Source organism: Alternaria triticimaculans, assembly GCF_023758025.1.
Source record: "Alternaria triticimaculans strain BMP 0046 chromosome Unknown scaffold_3, whole genome shotgun sequence".
In the NCBI taxonomy this organism is placed as follows: domain Eukaryota; kingdom Fungi; phylum Ascomycota; class Dothideomycetes; order Pleosporales; family Pleosporaceae; genus Alternaria; species Alternaria triticimaculans.
Window position 1 is genome coordinate 1,666,062 of NW_026055960.1, and position 23,210 is coordinate 1,689,271.

At 53.7% G+C, this 23,210-nt stretch overlaps 6 protein-coding genes across 6 annotated transcripts; 3 read left to right on the top strand and 3 right to left on the bottom strand.

The window, feature by feature from the left end:
- Positions 1–80: 80 nt before the first annotated feature.
- Positions 81–3,929, bottom strand: J4E78_003251 (uncharacterized protein; the record flags this gene model as incomplete). The annotated part of the gene is made up of 2 exons (XM_049363891.1): positions 81–3,610; positions 3,662–3,929. The coding sequence occupies 2 exons, from the start codon at positions 3,927–3,929 to the stop codon at positions 81–83; spliced, it is 3,798 nt and encodes a 1,265-aa protein (XP_049224556.1).
- Positions 3,930–4,823: 894 nt separating this feature from the next.
- Positions 4,824–5,669, top strand: J4E78_003252 (uncharacterized protein; the record flags this gene model as incomplete). The annotated part of the gene is made up of 1 exon (XM_049363892.1): positions 4,824–5,669. The coding sequence occupies one exon, from the start codon at positions 4,824–4,826 to the stop codon at positions 5,667–5,669; it is 846 nt and encodes a 281-aa protein (XP_049224557.1).
- A 3,924-nt stretch (positions 5,670–9,593) lies between these two features.
- On the top strand, positions 9,594–10,439 carry J4E78_003253 (uncharacterized protein; the record flags this gene model as incomplete). Its single annotated transcript, XM_049363893.1, has 4 exons — positions 9,594–9,650; positions 9,710–9,724; positions 9,831–10,244; positions 10,323–10,439. The coding sequence occupies 4 exons, from the start codon at positions 9,594–9,596 to the stop codon at positions 10,437–10,439; spliced, it is 603 nt and encodes a 200-aa protein (XP_049224558.1).
- A 1,112-nt stretch (positions 10,440–11,551) lies between these two features.
- On the bottom strand, positions 11,552–12,694 carry J4E78_003254 (uncharacterized protein; the record flags this gene model as incomplete). The annotated part of the gene is made up of 1 exon (XM_049363894.1): positions 11,552–12,694. The coding sequence occupies one exon, from the start codon at positions 12,692–12,694 to the stop codon at positions 11,552–11,554; it is 1,143 nt and encodes a 380-aa protein (XP_049224559.1).
- A 3,399-nt stretch (positions 12,695–16,093) lies between these two features.
- J4E78_003255 (uncharacterized protein) lies at positions 16,094–16,576 on the top strand (the record flags this gene model as incomplete). Its single annotated transcript, XM_049363895.1, has 1 exon — positions 16,094–16,576. One exon carries the CDS (start codon positions 16,094–16,096, stop codon positions 16,574–16,576), a length of 483 nt encoding a protein of 160 aa, XP_049224560.1.
- Positions 16,577–20,740: 4,164 nt separating this feature from the next.
- J4E78_003256 (uncharacterized protein) lies at positions 20,741–23,085 on the bottom strand (the record flags this gene model as incomplete). The annotated part of the gene is made up of 2 exons (XM_049363896.1): positions 20,741–22,698; positions 22,749–23,085. 2 exons carry the CDS (start codon positions 23,083–23,085, stop codon positions 20,741–20,743), a joined length of 2,295 nt encoding a protein of 764 aa, XP_049224561.1.
- Positions 23,086–23,210: the final 125 nt, after the last annotated feature.

Below are 23,210 nucleotides of genomic sequence, written 5' to 3' on the forward strand. Positions count from 1 at the left end.
CTAAGAAACAATGGTATATGTGCAAACAAACAAACAGCCCTATGTAAATGCAAGCTCCAAACGCCTGGCTAATCGACGTTTCACGTAGTCTTCCTTGGACGTCCACGACCACGCTTCCCAGAACTCGAACCGCGGGTCGGTACCATAGCAGGGCGACCTGGTGGTCTGCCAACAGGTTTCTTCGGAGCTGGTGCGCTCGCAGGAACCTCATCATCACTCTCCGAATCCGACACGTTGATAGCCTGGGGCTTTCTATTAACAGAGGAAAACTTGGACGCTGGTGCAGTAACAGTCGTCGTAGTGGTGACCTTGCTTGGTCCGTTACCGTTCCGCTTGGAAGCCGCAACAATCTTGATCTTCTTCCCGTTCAAACCACTCAAGATGGAGTTTGTAGTTGGCGGTGGCCCTGTGCGGACAGGTTCCGGTGTTTTGTCCTCAGATCGTGTGTCATCTTCGAATGGCTCCTCATCAGCGGGTGGCAGGTCACCAAGGAATGTGTCCATGAGCTGGTCATCGTCCGAATCGGGGAATAGCGCCATCTTCGCTCGCAGATTCTCCTCGGCTTCTCTAGCTTCAGCTTCTGCACGAGCTTTTGCCTCCTCCTCCCGACGTTGGGCTTCCAGGGCAGCGGCAGCGGCTTGTTGTGCGAGAATGAAAGCTTCACTAGACTGGTCATCCTCTTCGTGAAGACCATCCTGGTCAGAGGCATGACCGGAGACATCACCAGCGTTGTTGGGTTCCGGATCTTCGGATGGTGGTCCTGTAGGTCTGATTCCAGCTTTTGGTTTTGCTGGCATGGATTTTCGGCGCTCATTATACACGCGGCTTCGCTCTCGGTCTTTCTCCCGGTTGGGCCTTACAGCTCCATCCCTAAAGTCGGACGGCAGCTCGGTGGGTAGGTCTTCTTCACCTTCATTCCTTCGCGCCAACCAGTTCGATGCACGCCCACGCGGGCGACCAGTATATCCGGGCTCGTCTTCTTCGCCACCAAACTCCTCATCGGAATCGAGCGTGATCTCTTCAAATCGTTTGGAGCCACGAGGCCTGCCTGGTTTCGCAGCGCCGCTAATTTCCGGATTGCGCTTGCGCGTTGAGTAAGCCTCATCCTCTTCTACTCGGATCCGATATGTCTTCGCGTCCTTCTCTTTCTCAGCCACGCTCTTTAGAGTGTTTGGTTTCGGCACAACATCAGACTGTAGAATGGACCGCATGTCGCCAGACGCTTCGATTTCCTCAGGAGTGCCTTGTCGCAGGACTGGTGCGCGCTCGGGCACGGGTCTTTGCCGGATTCGGTCAAGATGGCCAGTGGCCAGAGATAACTTTACCACCTTGGATTTACCCTTCATCTTCGCGGCAACCATGATGAACCTGTCCTCGCGTTTGGCGTCCTCGAGTAGCTTCCTCTGTACTTCTTTCTGGTATTCTTTGCCAGATGCATTCTTCGGTTGCAGGGGTTGTGCTTCGTCGTCCTTCTTCTTCTTCTGCTTCTTTGCCTTGGCCTTCTTCCGCCGGTTGCCCTGTACGTCCTCGTCTTCTTCGCGACCACGCTTCTGACCCAGACGCGGAATCTCCCCATCCATGCCGGGGTCATGGTAGTATGGAGCACCATTTGCCCCTCCGTCACCATTGTCGTGAACGACGCCGTTGGCGTCCTCAACGGGAGAGTAGGTAATACCGTATCGGGTGTAGCCGTGGTTGTCATCTTCAATGAATCGTGCATCAAGGGAAGGATCCGCCATTTTGTCCATCTCCGCTTGCAGCATTCTGCGTTGCATTGCACTTTGGCCCATACCCTCCTCTTCCCGCAACCAGTTCAGATTAGACACACTGAAATCGACGAGACACTCTACTGAGCGTATATCAGCCACTTTCTTGGTGTCGTGGCCGAGCAAGGTTCCTTTGGGCTCGTATGGATGCTGTCGGGGGTCACGTCGACAAGCGCCAGTATTGCAAACTCGTCTGCAGTGTGGACACTTCCAGTTGTAAGCCTCCATGACGTTTACCGGCATCATATCGTGTGCTCGAAACAGGGTACCGTAACAGTAGGATAGATCACAGCTCGTGCAGAATGCCATCTTCCATTTCGGGTGGCGATGAAGACAAAAATGACATGACTTGTGCTTCGAAAGGTACTGCTTCGACTTCTTGTTCGCAACCTTCTTGACGTTGCCGTATTCGTCGACGACAGGCTCCTCCTCGTCGGATACGCTCTCAGGTTGCGGGTTCTTGATATCGACGAAGGGTCGGACTCGAAGTTGCTCTTGACAGACTGTGGCCAACGTCTTCTTGCCAAGATATCGTCGCTCTTCTTGCAGTGGAAGCGGAGTCTTCTCATGCACGAAGCCATCGATGTCGATAATCTGAGCGCGCCACTCTTCGTACTTGTGAAGGAGGTCCTTCCACTTCCACTGTTCGACCCATGTGTATCCTGATTGACAACCACAGCTTCGTCCCATGCAATAGCAATCCATGCAAACGTCGTATGGTTCTTCAATCTCCGAACTGAACAAGTTCTTGCAAGTCTTGCAGCTAAGGAAGCGATTGAAGATGTTGCATCTACAATAGGCACATGTTACGTTGCTGTCGTAGGGAAGAAACTCTGGGTGTTCTCGTGAGTCCGGTGCAAACGCCTCTGATAGCAGAATGGCCTTATACAGATCGAAGAGCTTCTTGAAATCTTTCTGGACTTGCTTTATTTTAACCGACGTTTGGATTGCGACTGCCTGTTCGCCACCCGCTTCGACTTGAGCACGCGCGGACTTGATGAGGCTGGAGTATTTTTGAAGGGTATAGTAGACGATCGCCTTGTTCTTGTATTGCTCGTCTCTGCAGACGACTCGTGAGTTGGGCAATGCCTCGTTCAACGCGAGTTCCAGTGTTTCGACAGTCGTCCGGTTCCAAGCAATCTTCATGGTTCGCGTACCACGATTCCAAACTTGATGAGGAGCTAGCGGTGGGATAAGTATGAAGTCGCCCGCCCGTTGCTCTACGACATAAGTCTGGAATGGGGCCTTTTTCCAGGCGATGAGCTGCGCGAAATGGTTCTCCACTTCTATGTCGTGGCCTAATACCGAAAGCCAGTATTCCGAGACGACATGCCGATCCTTGCTCTCTGTCATGAACCATATGGACGACCCAGGACGCTCCTGCTTGCCGTCTTCGCTGATGTTGCCTGATGCATTGACCATGATGTTCTGACCGAGTGAAGCGCACATCTCTCGATGAGACGGGGTGTAGGTGCCTTCGTGACCAATATAGCACATGAGGTTTTCCGCGCGCATGTCAGGTGGCAGGCTGCTCATGAGATCTCCGGCGCGTCCGATTCCGCGTCCTTTGCGACCACCAGGCTCGTCCAATGCGCCAGGGCCGCCAGGCTCACCACTGCTCTCGTTGAGGTAGAACAGAACCGAGGGAATGTGCTCCTTCAGTTTGTCATGCCACACTTGAGGACAGTCGATATCCTTGAGGTAGATGCGCTGCCTCGCCTTATCGCGGTATGCGTCGTCTGGGCCGTCGAAGAATTGCTCGGTAAGCTTCGTCATGTGCTTGAGATAATGCTTCATGGTCAGAGGAATGTTCTCCTTGGTCGAGAGATTGCGCGCATTCTCGACTGTCTCGCTGTTAGCCATGCGCGCCGAGTATTGCCCTGAATTGCGCTTACCTTTATCGCCATGATTGTCGCGCAGCCACGAAGGTGTAAAGGTCCAAGGATCCAGAACCTCCTCGAAGCCGTCGATTACCAGAGGCTTGCCGCCTATTATGACGTGCAGCATCACCAGCTTCTCAAAGGCTTCGATGCCGTTGTTGGCGATCATCTCGTAGGAAATGCGGTCGACATATTGGAAATTGTCCGCGGTCTCCACAAAGGTGCGCACATCGAAATCGGGCGGTATGGGCTCAAATGAGGCCCGGGGGCGCGCGGCCGGCATCGTCGTCACCCACGACTAACATTCAGAAGTCGCGTTCTCGGTGTGGGGTTACAGGAGCGTGAAGCACCTCCGCGGCGTTGTCGCAGTTGCGAATAGACGGGGGCGCAGCGGGTAGGCGTGGGCGCGTGGTCGTGATCGCTGGTGGAGCGAGTGCTCAAAAAGTGTAAGTTGTAGTTGATCTGGCGGCGGCGAGGTGAGCTTTCGGGATGTGGACGCGACCGAGGAAACGGCGTTCTGACCCGTCACGTGCTGTCGAGAATTAGCGCGAACCCATGGTTCAGCTTTCACGTTCCCCACTCACTCACCGTCCCGATTCGGCGCTGGACGGCAGTGATCGAAGTGCCTTCCCCAATTGGTTACTAGCCACTCACGTCGTCTTCGATATGTTCAGCATAGCACGTTGAGATCGAGACCCTGCGTACCAGCCCAGCAAACAGAAAACGTAGCACGCATGCCTTTACATGTGAAATTGCAAACACTTCTGACCGTCTAAACATATAAAAGCCGAGGATGGCTCTCTTACGACTTCATGCAGCGCGGGCTGCGCCGGTATGTCGGCAATACACTCGAAATTCCTCCACATTACAATCCGCTTGCAGACGCGGACGACTATCAACACCTCTGTCACTCTCGAGTTATCGTCCGCAAACCACCCAGCTCATCAAGTCGATACGACGAAACTCGACAAACTTGCAGTCAGGAGTAGCGGCAGCGACAACACTACAAGATGGGCCGTCGAAACCACCTCCCGATTACAAGCCGCCAACCACCGGCTTCCTATCATATCTGCCCCAGAAAGCTGTCCCATACGGCGAGCTGATGAGGTTGGACAAACCAGCCGGTACATACTACCTCTTCTTTCCTTGCATGTTCAGCACACTCCTCGCTGCAACCATGGCCAACCCTATCGCTGCACCATCCGCGGTCATCAGCACAACAGCCCTCTTTTTCACAGGAGCTCTCGTAATGAGAGGCGCCGGATGCACGATCAACGACCTTTGGGACCGAAATCTCGACCCACACGTCGCACGCACGCGACTACGTCCCATAGCTAGACGAGCAATCACACCCCAGCAAGCTATTGTCTTCCTCGGAGGACAGCTCACGACCGGTTTGGCCGTTCTCCTATCACTCCCATTCGAATGCTTCTGGTACGCGACACCGTCACTTGTTCTCGTTACGCTTTATCCTTTGGCAAAACGAGTGACATATTATCCCCAATTCGTCCTCGGTCTTACGTTCTCTTGGGGCGCGATGATGGGCTTCCCTGCGTTGGGTGTCGACCTGCTGGCGAACCAAGCCGCGCTCACAGCGGCAGCTTGTCTTTACGCTAGTAACGTTGCGTGGACCGTTCTGTACGACATGATCTACGCGCACATGGATATCAAAGATGATGTCAAAGCTGGAATCAAGAGCATCGCACTCAAGCACGAGAAAGAAACCAAGATGGTGTTGTCGGGTTTGGCGGTCGTTCAGCTTGGTCTATTATCCGCTACCGGAGTTGCAGCAGGCTTAGGACCGGTCTACTTCGTCGGGTCGGTCGGGGGAGCAGCAGTCACCCTAGGAACGATGATCCGACGAGTGAAGCTAAAGGAAGTCAAGAACTGCTGGTGGTGGTTCGTGAATGGTGCATGGTTTACTGGCGGTGCGATCAGTCTGGGTCTCGCCGGAGAGTATGTCGCGCACCTCTTTGGTTGGTGTGGGAATGTTGGAGAGGAGAAGAGGCCTATTGCCATTTGAGCCTACGTTATCTGTGGCGCAATGGGATGGTATCTGTCATCCGGAGGATCGATGCGGGTGCGCCCAAAAGTTTACGTGTATATCGACGAAACTATACAGACTACATGTATTGTTACTAGCTACGACTCCATGATACAAAGCTAACGACTTGGAAAAGCGACTCGATACTCTTCTAATCTCTTCCAAACATCGCTCCCGATCATTACTATTTTGTACTTGATGCGCAGGAGTTTGCCATCGTGTGATGCTGCGCAATGGCTATGCTGGGATTGTTTCGTTGTTGGTGTTGTAAGAGCCAGCTGTAGTAATCTGGTTCGTTGCAGCTGCTGTTTCTGGAAGAGAAGGTGTTGCCGAGGGAAGATTATTCGACGGGAGTTCCTGTACTGATACATTGGGTGTAGTGAGCCCCTGGCTTGCTGTCGTGCTATCCGAGTATTGGAGGCCGGCTTCGAGCTCATATGCTAGTAGTACAATCAGCGCTACCAGTAAGTGGCAATGCTGTCAGTCATGTGTACCTACATGCGGTAGGAAGGCTCCTGAGTCGTCGGTATAGAACAAATCCGAGTGAGTCTCGATAGTGTACACTGAACAATGCAACGGCGACGCTAAAGATTCCAGCGACACCGAATAAGATCTGGAGTGCACCACTAGTGGAGCCTTCGCTGGTACCCGACATCTTGGTCGGGATCGAAGCGTGGATCAACTAGGATATGATTGGTCGGTTGCTTTCTGTGTCGCGTTTGAGGGTTCACGGGGAGGGTGGGCAGGAAAACACGGGTCGACAAGCAGTAAAAGATATCACTGCCCGTGACAAAAATGTCGTGTTTGGAACCGTGATTTTGAAAGAGAATCGGAAGATACTTGAACCCTTTGAAGTTCAGCAGAGAGGCGGCTCATTGCGTGCCATCATGTGATATGCACTGTTCACGCTCGCATATTCATCGGCAATGACTTAGATTCCACCGACTTTGCTTACCTCAAGCTAAAAGTTGACAGCATGATCGCTGACCTATAAGAACTCAGGTCAACTCCACATTTCCGTGACTAAAACAAGTAAGGGAACAGCCTTGGGAATTGGACTGAGCCTATAGTCATCGAACTTCCAACTACTACGGTCAAAGAACATAAACCAAACTTCGAATACACACATATGTACTTCTGTCTCGCTCGCGCGACAACAAAAGCCCAAGTCAATAATGATCACACGATAGGACTTCAGCCGGTGTTGGAGGAAATGGCCTGGGTGACTTTCGAGGCTTGAGCCTGCGGCGATCATAGTGCCACTGCCTTCCACTCGATTGCGTCCTCAGCCTTCCGTCCACCGCGATGCCGGTTTCCAGAAGCTCACAGAAGACACCGATCGCGTTGTAAGGTCCGGCGCATGAGTGCGACGAGCTTCTCTGACCAGGTCGATAACACATCGATAAGCATAGCGCTTCTCAGAGACAGCTTCTGTGGGTGCTCGTGAATGAGATAGCATGTGTTAGCTTATCGTGGTACTTACAGGAAGGGAGGGCTGAGGGCTGTCGTTTCACAGCGGCGGGGTGATAGTGGTGGCTGTGCAATGTCAGCAAGCGGATTCAACCCGCCAGCACGAGATTCCCTCGAAACAAAGACATGCTAATACGACCCATCTACTTCAGCTTCATGTCTGAGAGACGAAAAATTGTAGCGTGCGAAACTGGGATGAAAGATCATCGAGATACGCAGAAAGGTCGTCGGGCTACTTGAGCATTTCGAGGTGTTCAGGAATCGCTTGCTGTGTACGAGATCAAAGTATATAGCCATTTGTGTTTTTCCCAACCGTTCTTCATTTCCTACCAAGATTATTGAGGAGATCCAAAACAGTTAAGTAATTGTAGATCTTTGAACTCACCCTCATGACATGAGGCTGATTACTTGGCGACGCGACTAGACGCTCTTTTCAAACCCTCCAGACATCATCATTCATCACGATTGTTTCCACTTTATGGATGAGACCCAGCCACCGCGACATATCAGTCGATGCTCATTAACTCTCTGTATAAACGTATTTCATGGTCGTACCCTTGCCGTATGTTGCAACTCCGTTCCCTCTTTGTACCCTTTCATTCATTCGTCGGGCCCCGCAGACTGCTGCCCCGCCATTGTACGTACTCCATCCGTTGAAGATTCGTAGTAGAGTGATAAAGACAGCATCGGTTGCATTTCGAAGACAGCGTCATCCCTTATAATCCCGCTCGAGATCGATTCGGCTTGGGCTTCAATGTCAACTTCGGGGCCTGTAAGATTTAGTCGCGTCCCAAAGCCATAGACACATCTCATGTTAACTTACTGTTTCGCGAGAAAGCCAAAAGAACACCTCTACAAGCAGAGAAACAGACTGAATCCCTGACATGGAAACCGGCGATCGTTGCGATGATAGCGGCGATACCAAAGATGACTATAAGGACGGTTTGAGTAGATTCGGACATGCCGTGAATATGTATGATAGAGAGTCGGTAAAGTGGGTAACGGGGGGATGCTCACCCCTCAATCGCTGCTCGGGGCGATCAAAGGTGTCAATGTCGTGATCAATATACATAAGGTGATACCAGTAGCTTTATACGATAGCGAGGTGTTGGAGCGGTGAACTTATCTGACCACATGAAGCGTCAACCCGCAGCAACTGCGAAAGATACCCCCATCATACAAGATGCAAGGTAGTTGAAGAAATGGGAGTGCGTTGTTGGATGTGCCTGGAGTGTGGCGCAATGTCAGCCAATACCAGTCGAAAGATCGTCGCTTTTGAACCGGGATAGGGGCAGTGTCATCCGCCTCATTCGATGTATACCTTATGAGGGTGCTTGATCATGCAAGGCTAGCACCGAGCGTTCCTGAGGCATGCAGAATGTCTCGGAGCTTGATTTGATCTGTAGAACTCAGGATGCCGAGTATATACAGAACTGTTTGTGTTCGACCAGTGTCCAGAACAAAGTCCAAGAGGATGGATATCTAACCAAGTTCATGTCCAGCCTTGCAACTCTTGATGCTCTTGACAGACGCCATAATGATACCACCTTCTCCACTCGAGCAATTCAACATACAATAGACGTGCCAGGCTTCGGCTTCGGCTTCGGCTTCGTGATGCACGACTGTAGTATTCGAGATTTCGATAAACTTCCGAGAAGGTGTTATGTTCCAATGTGAAGCAACGCAAGAAAGGAAGGGGTTAAGAACTGTCTGCGTTGCAAGTGAAGCGAACGGGGCAAGCGCTGGGTAAACCAATCCCAGAGCTCAGAACGCCGTTAATTGGAAAAGCCATGTAAGAGTGAAGCGAAAACTGCACAATTCCGCATGCATCTATGAGGCATACACACAACGCAGCTATACAAGCCTCTGTCCGAAGGTCTACCGTAAAATGGTGGATGAAGAATGAAGCTGCTTCTGGTATGCTCATAGATCCCGGATCAACAGGGCTATTACAACGCATGATGCAGCCAAGGAGGCACTGTTTCAATCCATAGGTAACGTTCAGCCACAGGCTTAGCAGGCTGAGAGATGCACTCAACAGTGCAGGTTAAGATACTCTCAAAACAGGGTGACACGATCTGCAGTCCGCTTCTGGAGACCGCGGTACAATACAAGGCATCGGACAAAAAGTGTCTGTCCACTGTGTATGCGATAAAGAGTTGTGTAGAGTAGTAGTTTGAAGGTAGGTACGATTGATAAAGAAGCGTCACGATCGCCAGTCCAGGCGTCCCTGCCAAGCTCGGGGTTCTGCCACTGGGGCCCGCCCAGTGACAGCATAGCTCCCCAACTTCCACCCCCAGCTGCGCGCAACATCCCCGCAAGCTTCCGCTACATTGCCATCTTACTTACAAAGTCGCCCTTTGTTGCTTCATACAACTCCGAGCTACCCCTCGACGTAGTTTGCGCGCATAACGACACGACTGCGCCACTGCAATGGCTTCGCGACTGGTGCTGGTCCTAGGCGACCTCTTCATACCAGACCGAGCTTCAGTATGTCACCAAAACAAACCTTCACGATGCTAGACCTCACAAACTTACAGGCTGCATAGGACATACCGGCAAAGGTACGCTTTACCCCACCTCTATCACGTTCACCATCCGTCACCACCCATACAACCGCACCCCGTCTCTCGTAGACCCACACGCGCATGCGCTTACACGACGATATAGTTCAAGAAACTCCTCGCACCCGGAAAGATTGGCCAAATCCTCTGTCTAGGAAACATAACCGACCGCGAAACGTACGAGTTCCTGCGCGCTATTGCACCCGATCTTCAGATCGTAAAAGGCGACTTTGACGTGGAAGCGCCCAATCTCGCCTTATCGAAAGTCGTCACACACGGAAGTCTGCGCATAGGCTTTACACATGGCCACACCATCATACCACCCGGCGACGGCGACAGTCTGCTGATAGCGGCGCGACAGATGGACGTCGATGTCTTGCTATGGGGCGGCACACACAAGTTTGAGGCGTATGAGATGGAAGGCAAGTTCTTTGTCAACCCTGGAAGTGCGACAGGTGCTATGAGCACGGGGTGGTGGACAGAGGACGAGGATCCCACGCCGAGTTTTGTGTTGATGGATGTGAGTTTACCCAGGTGTTACACAAGGAACAGCAAGCAGCAGCAGAGTGGAGAGGATACCAGGCTAACACGAACCTAGGTCCAAGGCGATGTCCTCGTACTCTACGTTTACCAACTACGCAAAGACGCCGAAGGCAACGAAAACGTCGCAGTGGAGAAAGTCTCGTTCCGGAAAAACGGCGGCGGCGCATCATAGACCAAAGGTGTTACAAGCCAGCGGCTGTCGACGGCTCAAGACCGGATGGGCGCATGAACAGAGCGGTTGTGCAAACAACCAGTATGCTTGTGCATGCGTTCACAACGAGGAATAGAAGCAATACACAACATATCGCAATGACCATGGACCCCCTCTAGCAACCAGCGCCGATCCAGTTGGCGTCGGACTTGATTCCGCTGTAGCACCGCCTATATACCAAGGATGTCGTGTAATAAACCCCATTCATGTACATGCTATCCGTTACGGCTAGCCACACACTCAATACTTGTCCGCGCAGATCCCACAACGAAAAAAAGACCCGCAATCATGCATGATGTCTTTCAGGCATATTCCGTGTTCTCCCTACATATGACCATACCATGCTGTACGACCCCTGAGAAGCCAGAAGCCATGCAAGCAGATGATGAGCACCCGAACCCCCGATCTCTTGCTCAGCTGAGACTCATGTCATCATGTCGTCGTTGCCGCTGCTACTCCGCTTTTTCCCTCTTTTCACGTCGTGGCTTACCCCACATTTTTGTATTCCCGTGGCATGTCACTTTACTGTTCCGGTGAGGCTGTTTTGGAGGTTTTGTGTAGCATTACACGGCGCTTTTCAAGCTTTGGAGTCTGACACCCGAGCCTGAATTTTGAGGCTGGATGGTCATGTTCGGGACGAACGACATGCCGGTTCAATCGGGTAGCCGATGTGATCATGCCGGTGTGGTGCGGGCATGGCATGACGGTACCCGAAACCGCACGCAATCGGTATTGTGGAGCTGGTACATGAGACACTGAAACATTACGTTGTAGCGTGATCTATAGTGTCCCTGTCGGACAGCGTGACTTTCGCGGTATACCTTCGGAGTAGTATGGCCTGACACGCCTATATTGAATGTACAAGAGCTTGTGATCTGATGTATGTCGATTACTAGTCCCATCTATAGGTAGCTTCTGGTATACCATCATGATGCAGTATGTCACCGCACCGAACCGACCTAAAGACATTCGCTCGGTTAACAGTGTACATCGAGTTTGGTTCAACCATAATGTTGTATTGTAATCTTGCGTACAATTCCCTTCAACCCAACATCTCCATCTCCACCACCAGCTCAACCATCCCTCTTCTTCAAGACCTCCATAACAGCCCTACCCACCTCCTCGAACAACCCAGGCATACAAGCAATCATACCCCAGTTCCTCTCCCCCGTAATCTTTCTTCCATTTGCGAAGTCAATCTGTTCGCCCTTGAAGTCACTGATAACGCCGCCCGCTTCCTGGAAAAGAAGGTGCCCACCAGCGTGATCCCAGATATACGTAAAGCGGTCTTTAGTCTTTGGGATGCGCACCATAACGTCTGCAGCTCCAAGGGTAAGAGCGACGTATTTCATCTGCTGAGACCAGAGAATGGTGCCTGGCCATTGTGCACCGAGAGTGGTAGCAACGGCGTTGTGTTCAGGTTGGGAGAGAGATGTTTTGCCTAGTGTTGCTTCAACAAAGTTTAGTTCCGAGGTTTTCTTTTGGGGAAGCGTAGTCCGGTCTACATGGCGGGGTTCTCCGAATCCAGCGGAAAGGGAACTGTTCATGGAGCGGATAAAGGTCCCTTGGCCCTTGACGGCGGAGAGTATGACGCCAAAGCCGTCTTTGTCGACTTGGTCCTCGTGGATCGCTGTTTGGCCGAGTTCCCCTTGAACAGGGAAGGCGAGGTTGGGACACGCAATGACACCGACTTGTTGTACGCCATCGACTAGCAAACACAGACAAACAGCGTACTGCTGGCCCTGCATAAACGTCGCTGTGCCATCCACGGGGTCCATGACCCATGTCCGGCCTCTTCTGGTGATTTCCCCTTTACCACCCCTATCAATGAGCTCGAACATCTCTTCTTTACTTTTCGGGAAAGCCAGCTCCTCCTTCTGGACAGAGTTTCCGTCCCCCTTCTCGTTCTCGGAACCACCTGCATGAGTCTCGTCCTTTGCCTGTTGCACGAGCTGCCAGACGCGGTCAGCGAGTGTCTCGTTTTGACGCAATGCATCAGCGCTTTCCTCGCCCAGAAACGCGTCTGTTGGGTACACGGCACGCAGGGCGGATATGAGGAGGGCTTGAGCGGCGAAGTCCGCAATGGTCACGGGACTGTCATCTGCCTTTGTCTCCGCAGACACGTTGTTGGATAGGCTCCGGAGAACGGATTTGGTGAGCAATGACGCCCGGTGTACGGCTTGCAAGGCGAGGCGAAGCTCGGCGGAGTAGGCCATGACGGATATCGGGTGATTTTTGGTCGCGATTGCGTGATGGATGTTGTACTGTAGTTGTCTTCTGGTGAAGATTTCGCAGTATTAGTCTAAATGAGGTGATGAAACAGTTTTGACAAGCTACTAGCAAGCGCATAGTAAGCGAGGCTAATGGAGCGCTCCAACGCGCATTGCGTTCGCAGTACCATGGCTACAAACATGAGGCTCGACGATGTCGCCAACGTCGACAAGCCAGAGAGAAGCCTGGAGTCTTCCCCAGGCGGCGCAACACATGCAAGAGTCATTCGTGGCTGAATGTGAACGGCACAAACGACGAGGCTCGAGTCATGCCGCTAGCTCTGTTCCGGTTGATTTGAGAGCACGGAAACCTGGCGGTCCGACCCAAACCTTGATGAAGCAGGTTTGTTCTAGCTCATATCTAGGCGAACTGTACCCCAAGATCGTTGCTGTATTTTAGTTTATAGGCAAGAGCCATCGTCTGTCTTAGAGTTAGACTACAGTTTGGAAATCACGAGTGCGGCGTCGTGCATCACCAGACACATGGAAACTTTGGTAGGTTTGACGGCGCCACTCCGACTCCTCCCGCAAAGGGAGGCCCTTCCAGTACCAGCGACGGGCAACCGCCGGGAAACACACATCGTTGGGAAAAGCCCACTCGCGGTCGACCCGCCAACAAAACGGGCCGATGTCTCGGGAGAGTGCCAAACTCGGGAGATACCCACCAGGTTCAAGCGAGCAACGAGGCGAGGCTGCTCGTTATTGAATCTAGAGTCGGTCGGTGCTCCGTGCCGCGTTCACGATAGATTAATGGCGCCTGTTGTCGAGTTACACAGCGTGTATTCGCCTGCTGCTCGAGAGACGTTGCCTGCTACAAGGTGCAGGTCGCATCTCGCAAGGTCCTTCGAGTGGTCTGGGGTTCTGCATCCCGAAGGTCCCCATAGTGTTGCAGATGTTGGCAATGATGGGGGACAGGTACATGAGACGCACGAATATTGGACAAGCCGCGTCCTGCATCATCTTGCAGCTGGGGCGCGTAAACGATGCACAGCATAGTCATTGGGGAATCGAGTGGTGCTATACTCTAGCATATATGAAGTCTGGATGCCTTCGATGCATTACGTTGTGCTATATCGTTGATCAACGCTGCTGCTACCTGGGGAGTGCATCGTCGATGCATACTTGTTGAGGATTATGTGCAACGCTGTATTGTTTATTGAGGCTGACAGCCGTTTCGAGGGCAAAGCGATGCAGCGCATGGCCCGCTCCCTGGCAATGTCGCCATCTTTCGCAATCACAAAGTGCGTGCGGTTATTGTGGGGAAGGGCATCTTTCACGGGCCACATCTGTTTTTGGGTACCGCATTGGTCGCGCTGCTGTAATTGCACCCGTGATTGCAGCAGTATCATGAATCGCGCGTCATGGTAAAGGAGGCACACTAGAGAAGGTGAATTTCAAGGGACCTCGTTAACCGCGAGGATCTTGCGATAAGGCCAAACCGTTCCTGCAGAAAGCCTGTAAGTATCAAGGAGTTCGCTTGGTGGCTTGTCTAGGGCATGTCGTACAGGAACCTTGGAAAAAGCAGCGTGGGGGCTGTCTCTCTGGCAGGTCATGCAGGCTGCTCGTGTTGGAGCACGTCGGCCAAGTGACTTGCAGCTGGGGGCGGCTTCGTCATTCGTCCGTCTGGACATGGACACTGTGAAGGCTGCAGCCACTTGCAGGACGTATGCTTTGGTAGGATTGCGGTTGCCTGCACCGAGCGTCTTATCTCGCTTGGTGTGAGCTGGAGAAGCTGGAAGAGTGTTGCTCTGCACACTGCACAGATTGCGCAAGCCATGAGCAGTTAGACGAACAAGCGAACATGCGTTCCTACTACCGTTTGATACTCATTTCGCCTTCGCCGGCCCCCGATGGGGGCAGCAAGCCATGACCATGAGTCCAGGTCGGTCTGCTCCTGACTTTTTAGGGAAAAGAGGCTTGAGGCGCTCAGCAAGAAGCGAGGCGTCAAGGTCCTCCAGGCGCCTGTCTGGACAGCGGATTAGGCATAGAGCCGCGCGGAAATTGAAGAGGAGTTGTGTTGAGGAAATTGTGAAAGGGCTCAGCAGGCGGCAGTTCTGAGGGTGGTGTGTCGTGCATAGTGTTGAAGATCGCCGCTGCAACCCGTAGCCGTACTCCCGTATGTGGAAGAGAGTGGTTTGCAGGCCAGAGATAACGTCTTGGATCAAGGCTGTTCGTGATTAGGCATGCGGGTGCAAGACGAGACTAGTCAAGACGAGGTGGGTGCGGTTTCTGTCCGTCGCCACGAGGATCAGTATGGTTCCTCAGCACTCCGTGTGCCAGATGGACGGCTTACGGAAGGCGGCTGGCTTAGAGGAAGAATTTGACTTGGTGCAGGGCTGAGGGTGAGACAGAAAGCTAGCGCGTGCAAATAATGGCTCTGGGGAGGCGTGTGTTATCACCGAAGATAGCGAAAAGCGGGCCTAACGCTGGGGCAGGCGATTCGGCTATGGTCGTGGATGGCAGCATGGGATTGGAGAGGGAGTGGGAGAGGGACATGGGAGGGCGCTCATGACTGCTGAAACCGATAACTGGCCCGCCGCCATATGGCTGCAAGAGGAAGCCTCGTACCTAGATTTGCACGTCAGTCATCTGCGCGTCCGGCGCAGGGCCGGGCAGATGACTAGCGAGGGGATTCCGTCATGGAGCGACGTTTTCGCGTCGCGCTGCTATCACGCAACTCGGGCGGAGGTGGAGGGTGGTGTCACCAGATGGCGCGACTATCACTGCTCACTACGCAAGCCGGCTGCTCTTGCCCCCGCGGCCGAAAATTCTACGCTCTGCGGGCTGCAGCATCGAGCAGCTCACAGCGCCGTGAGGGCCGTCGTTCGCTGCGGCAGAGCGAATGGCGGCAGCACAGCACCGTGGTGGCCCAAGCAGCGTGCAAAGCGTGCAGCTGGCGAGGGATGGCACTGGACCTGTTCGGCGGAGGCGCTAGGGAGTGCATGGGTGCGTGGTGCAGGTGGTGGTGCTGAGGGGTGCGGGCTTACAGCGCTTCGAACAAATATCAGTATTGTGGAGAGGCGACAGGGGTGCGTCTCCCGTGGACCCTGCAACCCAAGCCTGCTAGGGTGGTCGGTGGTCAGCCGTGAAGTGCCTGAGCGCGACTTAAGTATATGGGGCTCATCCTCCCGCTGCTCCACACGGTCCTGCCGCTCACCAACTTAACTACCTCATGACTCCCACTTGAGACCTGTTCATAACCCAGTCGTCCCGCTTGAGTCCAACTACATTAACTACACCCACCCACACCAACACTCAACCCCGATATCATCTCGTCGGCGGCTATACCATCACCACCACCACTACTACTTCACCAACACACCAGCACACACCACACACCTCGCAATGGCTTCCCAGATGGAGTGCTTCAACGACTTCTGCCTGTCCTGCGACCGCCAAATCGCTGAAAACGGCGTCTACTGCTCCCAATCGTGCCGCCTCGTCGACATGGAGCGGGCTGGCAGCACAGCTCAAGCACCCTCGCAACTGTCATCATCCGCTTCCTCCTCGTCCTCGTCCAACAACGGCTTCTACCTCGCCCCCGCAATCAACTTCTCCGCATACAAGGGAGCCTCGAGTTCACAAGTGCAACCAGCGAGCCCGTACCACTACTACCCAACCGCAAATGGCAGCTACTTCGCACCACCAACCGCAACGAGGCCCTCCCCACAGCGCAGCCTGACGCCCTCGTCGTCACGATCATCTCTAGCCTCGCAATCTTCCCAGTCCCAGTCCGGCATCTCGCAACAAGCGGCAACCCAACTCAACAGCTACATGCGCTCCTTTGACCAAACACGCGACGTCAAGAGGCGGTACACGCAGTACTAGCCTTGCTAAGTCCGCTGCTTTTGGAGTTTGGTTTCACGACAATTACGACACCCGACCAAGACGTCTTGTCTTTCTTTCGGTTTCTCTCTGTTCTCTTGTATTTTGCATCAGTCTCGGGCCTTGGGGGGTCGAGATTGGCATGGGTCCACGGAGTACACCTGCATATCCACCACCGTTGCGCTGCGTTCTAGTTCTGTACCCTTTCCTTTGTTGTCATACGTGGACGCAGTGTACGATTAAAAGTATTTATATATCCCCTTGGTGTATAGGGGTCTTTGTTACGAGCATCTTGCCCCGGCGTGGGTGGGTGACTGGGGTCACTCTGCACATGCGATTGCATCACGGCCACTGTGGCCAGGACGGTTGGGAATTCCTCTCACTCGGCCGGCGTTGAATGTCGCGCCTGTTTTCCGCTCTAGCTATAGCGTAGTAGTAGCTGTCTCAAATGGACGCAACGGCCATGGGCATAGACTCATGGCGACAAGACACAAACTTTTTGCCTCTGCTCCACTTGTTCTCGGTGATACTCAGATGACAGCCTCGCGCAACCGCCTGTCCAACCCCATCCTGTCTCACTATCGACGCAGATCGCGCCAACCCCTCACCAACACGTGACGGGCACCCTTTGGCACAGTGTTTGGCTCGAGATAAGCACAAGCCTCTCAGACGTGCACAGATGAGACACGGCCGGGCCCAGTGCTGCGTCTCTCTATATTCCCGTGGCGCTTTAGAGTTTGCATGTTGCGCAGTACGTGGTCAGAGTGCGAGGACGAGGCACGGCTGGCCTCTCCTCCACCGGTATGCCTCTGGCTGTGCGACGCTCGCCAGGAAGAATTTTCACAGACTTCAGGCATGATCCAGATGTCAGCCACACTCAACAACGTTCGCAGTAAGTGATCGCTGGTGGCGATAAACACCGAGCAGACACACATGGACGCTGTTGAGAGGTCCACGGGTTCCAGCAGGCAGGAAGCACCCACTTCGTCGCAGCGCCCTTGCCTTGGGTAATGGGCAGAGGGCCCTCCAGCACTTCAAACACCAACCTGCATGCCCACGGCCGCGTCCGGGGCGTGCCATTGGCGACTTGCGCTGCAGGTGGGCATGTCTCTGCTTGGCTTCTCCGCATTTCTGTGTGAACGGGCCGTAGCTTGCCATGGGTCTCTACCGGTGACAGGGCTCATCCCGCCAGTCGTTATGCGGGCTGCGCGCAACAAAAAGCAACTTATCCCACGCTTCGTCATGCGGCATTTGCAAAGGTGAGGGGAAGTCACGATGGCGCAACGCGGCCAGCCATGCTCGCTTTGCCTGTTTCGTCATGTCGTCGGTCGTCGGTCGCTGTCGTCCAAGTCGCTGCCCGCATTTGTCACGGCAGCGCCCGACTGCCGCCTCATCGAAGAATTTTCCCTCTGCTCAAGCAGCGCCTTGACGCTCTCACGGTCCTCTTCCGCCATGCCAGCTCATCCGGCTCCACTTCGCAAGCGAGCCCCAGGATTAGGTGTCAACACTTTGTGCAGCTTTGCCCTTTGACATCCGTCCAGGCCATGGCGAGACGACGGCATCCTGCTACCCCGACCATTATTAGGTCATCGCGCGTGTGCGACATGCGACGCACACGGCTCGAACCACATGAACGCAGCCATCACAGACTCACACCACTCACAGCTCACCTCGCTTACACTTGGGGCATAGTCAACTGTTCCGAGATCCGAAGACTTCACAGAATCGATAACCGCCACGGGCCGCGTCAAACATTCCCAAGCACCTGATGCTCAGCCAAAGGACCGATACTGGTCGCTGTTTTGCAACCATACATAATGCTGGGTTCCTCTTCCGGTTGCAATGGCAGCTAAGGGTGCAGCCGCTACTGTAAAGTTAGGTCCGGGTCTTCAGGCATCCAGCCAAAAACCACGGGTTGACAAGGCTCGGAGACAACGAACAACTCCCCGAAATCCCTTCGGAGTTGCGCAATGCCATGTTGAGCCTCCTCGAGACCCCCTGAGCCTAGCCTCTCTACCAAGGTGTGACCAAAAGCAAAATGGCTTCACCAAACATCAATGACTGGTTCATCTCGCCTACGTGCAGATTGACCGCGATCTCCGAGGATCATCGCGGAAAAGCGTGACGACGCACTCAATATGGTCTCTCGCTTCCCTTGAGACTTCGTGTAGAAGCTATTGAATGTATTTCGCTATTGCGCAAGCTCCGGCCAGAGTTGGCAGTCGATCCAGACTGCTGTTGTAGTGCGCTGATCCTCAATAACCTGGGGAAAGCCTAATGTTTGGCTGAACAACGGGAAGCCTTTAACTCACAGACGCAGGAGTGACCTCCATCGACACTGCATCTGGACCCTAATCGCGCGATGCAAGGGACCGATCGCTGACATTCATCGCACACACCCTGACAATTCCAGAATTGACTCAAAACGAAATGCAGGCACGCACACGTTGCCCCGAAAGGCAGGCAGGCGGGAATGCGCGTGCAATCTGTCAGTGTCAGGCGTCATCAATATTGTCAAGATCTGGCGGAAACCACATCCAACCTATCATACATTCTCGCTTATCGAGCTATCTCTGATCGGCGCATGTGCCGTTCAGGAACACTCAGATCCTTCACGTCCCTTCGGATCGTGCCAGATTGGGGATTCAATTTCAGTCATTCGGGCCATTATGCTTTCCCAGCAGTTCCTGACCGCGAGGAAAGCGTGGGTACGACGACAACTGACTCGGCATTGGGCTGGCATGAAGCGCACGATGGCGTCACGAGAGAATCCCAAATGGCCGTGAAGCGCACGCCGCGGACCTCGCGCTTGACTCGTACTGATGAGATCTGGCGGCTCGTAGCTCCATCCTCTGCGGGGTTTCTCGGTACGCGCCGACACGCATCAGATCTCGATACTTCAAGGTATCCCTTGTGATATTGGGACAGTTGACGAGAATCGCGAGCTAGAAGCTTTGGTTTGACACACATGAGGCTGCATTCCCAAGAGCTAAGGCGTAGACTGGGTCGCAACGTCTTTCGTTGTTCTCCCTTACTTCCTTGACACGCTGGACTCAACGGTGCGGCTGAAAGTACCGCCTCGACCCACGTGGACGCAAGATCGAAGAGATCGCACGACACCATCACAATGTCGCACAATCCAATGCCTATCACATATTCGCCTGTCAGGCATACGCCAATTGATCTGCGTGGGATGTCAACCCAGACCAGGAGCGTGCCGAGCTAGTCGATGCCACGGCACCTGTACCCGCGACGAATCGTGACTTCTGCATGATGTGTTCGCAACGTACAAAAGAAGTGCCCAATCTCCGACGTGTCTCGAAACAATGACGCTATGGGACAGGCTTGCTTCCATGTGCACAAACGAGCGGTAAGGGACTCCGCCTAATACCAGACCGTCGGGCAGCAGCCGCGGTGCCAACCGGACGCTTGACGATAGTGTCCTGGTGGAGTATGCATTGCCGTTCAACGATGATGCTGCCTCACTCAGAGTCAAATCGCAAGAACCTTGGAAGTAATTTTGCTGCTAAAACCGCGTGGGATGGTAAGGCCCGACTCCATGGCGCTAATTGAAGATCCAAAGTGCAAGACATGCAAGCACATGTGCCGACGCAAGCGCTGCAAAACAATCCGTGGCATGAGACTCTGTAAAGAGTTTTCATGGCCAGCTGAGACTTCTCGAATGCTGTTGTCAGGGGCAAGTCAGAGGTGTCAGAGATGTCAAATTGTTGAGGGCCAGGCCTTGGAATCGGGAAACTTAGACTGGCAGATTGGAGGACACAAAGCACATGTTGAACGTTTGAAGCTAACACTCGAAGATTGATTGCTCGAAATTGTAAGTTGTTGAACAATATGAGAGCAGAGCATTGGTGCAGCCCTGGAAACGCAACACACCGGGTCTGATCTGAACCCAATCCTGATATCCATCTGGCCAAGGAAAAGACGAGATGCAACTCCAAAGGAAAACCTCCAGTCGACCATCGGAGGACGAGGTAATGACAGTTGGCAACGCCAAAGAAAAGATGAACCCAACCCTAGCAAGAAGTAAGAAGAGACCTGGAGAGTATACCAACACCCTCCATATCCAAGACACCAAACATACTCCCCGAATAAGAAGTCGGACCAGAAAACCCGTCGCAAGAATATTCAAACACCCATCAGCAATATTCAAACACCCATCAACTTCTTCTTTTGCCTCTCAGCCCACTCTCTACTCGCGATGCGGCCCCTCTCCGCAGCTTCCGCTCGCGCTCGCTTGGCAGCTTCTTCCTTCTCGCGCCTCTCTCGCTCTCGGGCTTCTTTCTCCATTCGGTCGCGGTTGAAGACTTCTCGGCCCTTGACTTTCTGTTGTGCGGCGTCGACAGGCGTGACAATGGCCTTAGGAACGATAACACTGTTGCGGTTTGCTGAGGAAGTCGACGTGGAGCGGGATTGAGACAGCGGTTGCGATAGAGACATGCTGCTGCGCTTGCTAGCCAGCGACGACGCACGTTGAGCCTGGGGTTGAGCCTGAGGCTGGGGCTGGGCCTGTGGTGCTTGGGGTGGTTGTGGAGGCGCAATGGTAACACCTGGTTGCTGTTGTCTGATAGGAACAGTCACTGGCTTGCGCACTGGTGCTTGTCGTGCCTTGAGAGCAGCTTCTTTCTTTGCTGCCTCCGCTTCTTCCATTCGCTTCAGACGCTCTTCCTTCTTAATCCTTAACTTCTCGGCGACGGCGGAACCAGGGAGCTCGAAAGTCGCTTTTGTCAGTGCTTTCGTCGACTTTGCATGGGGAGCCATGCTGATGCTAACAGGACGCTGCTTAGGTGCCATGGTGATGCTAACGGGGCGCTGCTTTGGTGCTGATTGTGCAGGCGCCTCGGCTTCCCTCTTCAACCGCTCCTCTTTTTGTGCCTTGAGCTTCTCAGCGATTCTTTCGCCGGGGAGTTGGAACGCAGGTTTCGTCAGGGGCTTATCGGATTTCGGTGGAGGAGGCATGCTAATAGGTCGTGGTTTGCGGACCACACCCTCTGTCTCTCTCTTCTGACGTTCCTCCTTTTGGGCCTTCAATTTGGCGACCACATCGTTACTTGAAAGCTGGAAGGTGGCCTTTGTGGGTGCGCGGCCCTTTGGTGGCGCTGCAGGTGTGGGGAATGACATACTGATCGGCCGGCGTTTCGAGGCAAGGTAATCTACTGTATCCGTGGAATCTACTCTAACATCTTTGTTAGGCGCTGTGCGGACACTGGATGCGCGAGCCATCGAAGATTTCACTGGCTTCATGCTCTTAGGCGCAGCAACACTCGGTGTCCTCGATAGCTTGGCAGCAGGCGCAGGCCCTGGCCCTTTTCCGAGCGCCTTCGATCGCATCGTCTGTGTGGTAGCTGCTTTTGGAAACTCTGCCTTCTGAGGCGACATCACTTCATTCGCATGGTTGAAGCTGGTGACTGAAGTCACATTCTCCAGTGCCTCCTCAAGCGCATCAATGGCCCCAAAAGACTCCTCCAGGCGCATTGGCGATTTCGAGGGGCTGCGCGACGCTCGTCGGCTGGAGGCATGGCTCTTAAGTGGTGTCATGGCATCTTCGCTGGGCCTCTCGGCTACAAGTGTCTTGGGCTCCGGTTCTGAGCTCACTTCGACTGAGGGTGCAGGGGCTTCAGCGTCAGCTTCAGGCACTTGATTCTCAGACGAATTCTCAGTCGCTGTTGCCTCGACGGGTTGCTCCTCGCCGTGGGGCTCGTCGATTCGTGGCACTGACGTAGTATGCTCTGTCTGTACAGTATCGGCTTTCTCTTGAGGCGCTTCCTCCACCTCCGGTATAGGCTCATCTTGCGCTTCCTCTACAGGCTCTACCGTAGCTGGTGCTTCAACCTCCTGTATCGGTTCCTGTGGGTGACTCTCAACCTGCGCTTCTTCTGCGCCTGTTGTTGCATCCTCAGACAATGTCTCCTCGGGCGCATGTGCTTCTGCGGTCGTTTCCACAGTCGAAGGCACCTCCTCTGCAACTGGCGCTGGTTCTGGCTCTTGTGATTGGGCGCTGAGCTTCGCTTGTTTCGCTTCCTCCTCCTGCATAGCCAGTTGTCGGCGTGTCAATCGCGGCGCTGGAGTCACGGGTCGCTCGATGATTGCGGGGGCTTCTGAGGCTCCTGTACACCATTAGTCCACGGTTGTTGGTCTGGAGCGGCTGCGAACTCACCATCGGAAGCGTCTTTGGAACCATCGTCGCCAGTTGGTTCGTTCGTGGGCGCTTCATCTGCGGCTTGCTCCTCTTCAGGTGCGGCTCCGGTCTGCTCCTCTTCATCCTCCTCAGCCGCTTTGCCCTTCTTTCCCTTTTTCGCCCGGCCTTTGCCCTTTGCCTTCCTTCCTGGAGTCTTTGCGGGCGTCTTTGCGGGTGTTTTCGGAACTAGCTCCTCGTCATCGTAGCGGGTCTGCTTGGGCGACGCATTTGAGGAAATTTGATTCAAGGGTGCACGCTCGGTCGCGTCGGTCGCATCATCGTTGCCCTGTTGGGCGCGGGCGCGTGTGACACGCATCGAAATGTTCAAGGCGTCAGATAAACTGTCGTATAATTGAATCGAGCTGTCTATGCGCTGCTAGAATGCATTGATAGCGAATTGGTATCGTGTTGACGCTCGAGTGTTGATGCTGCACGAGAGTG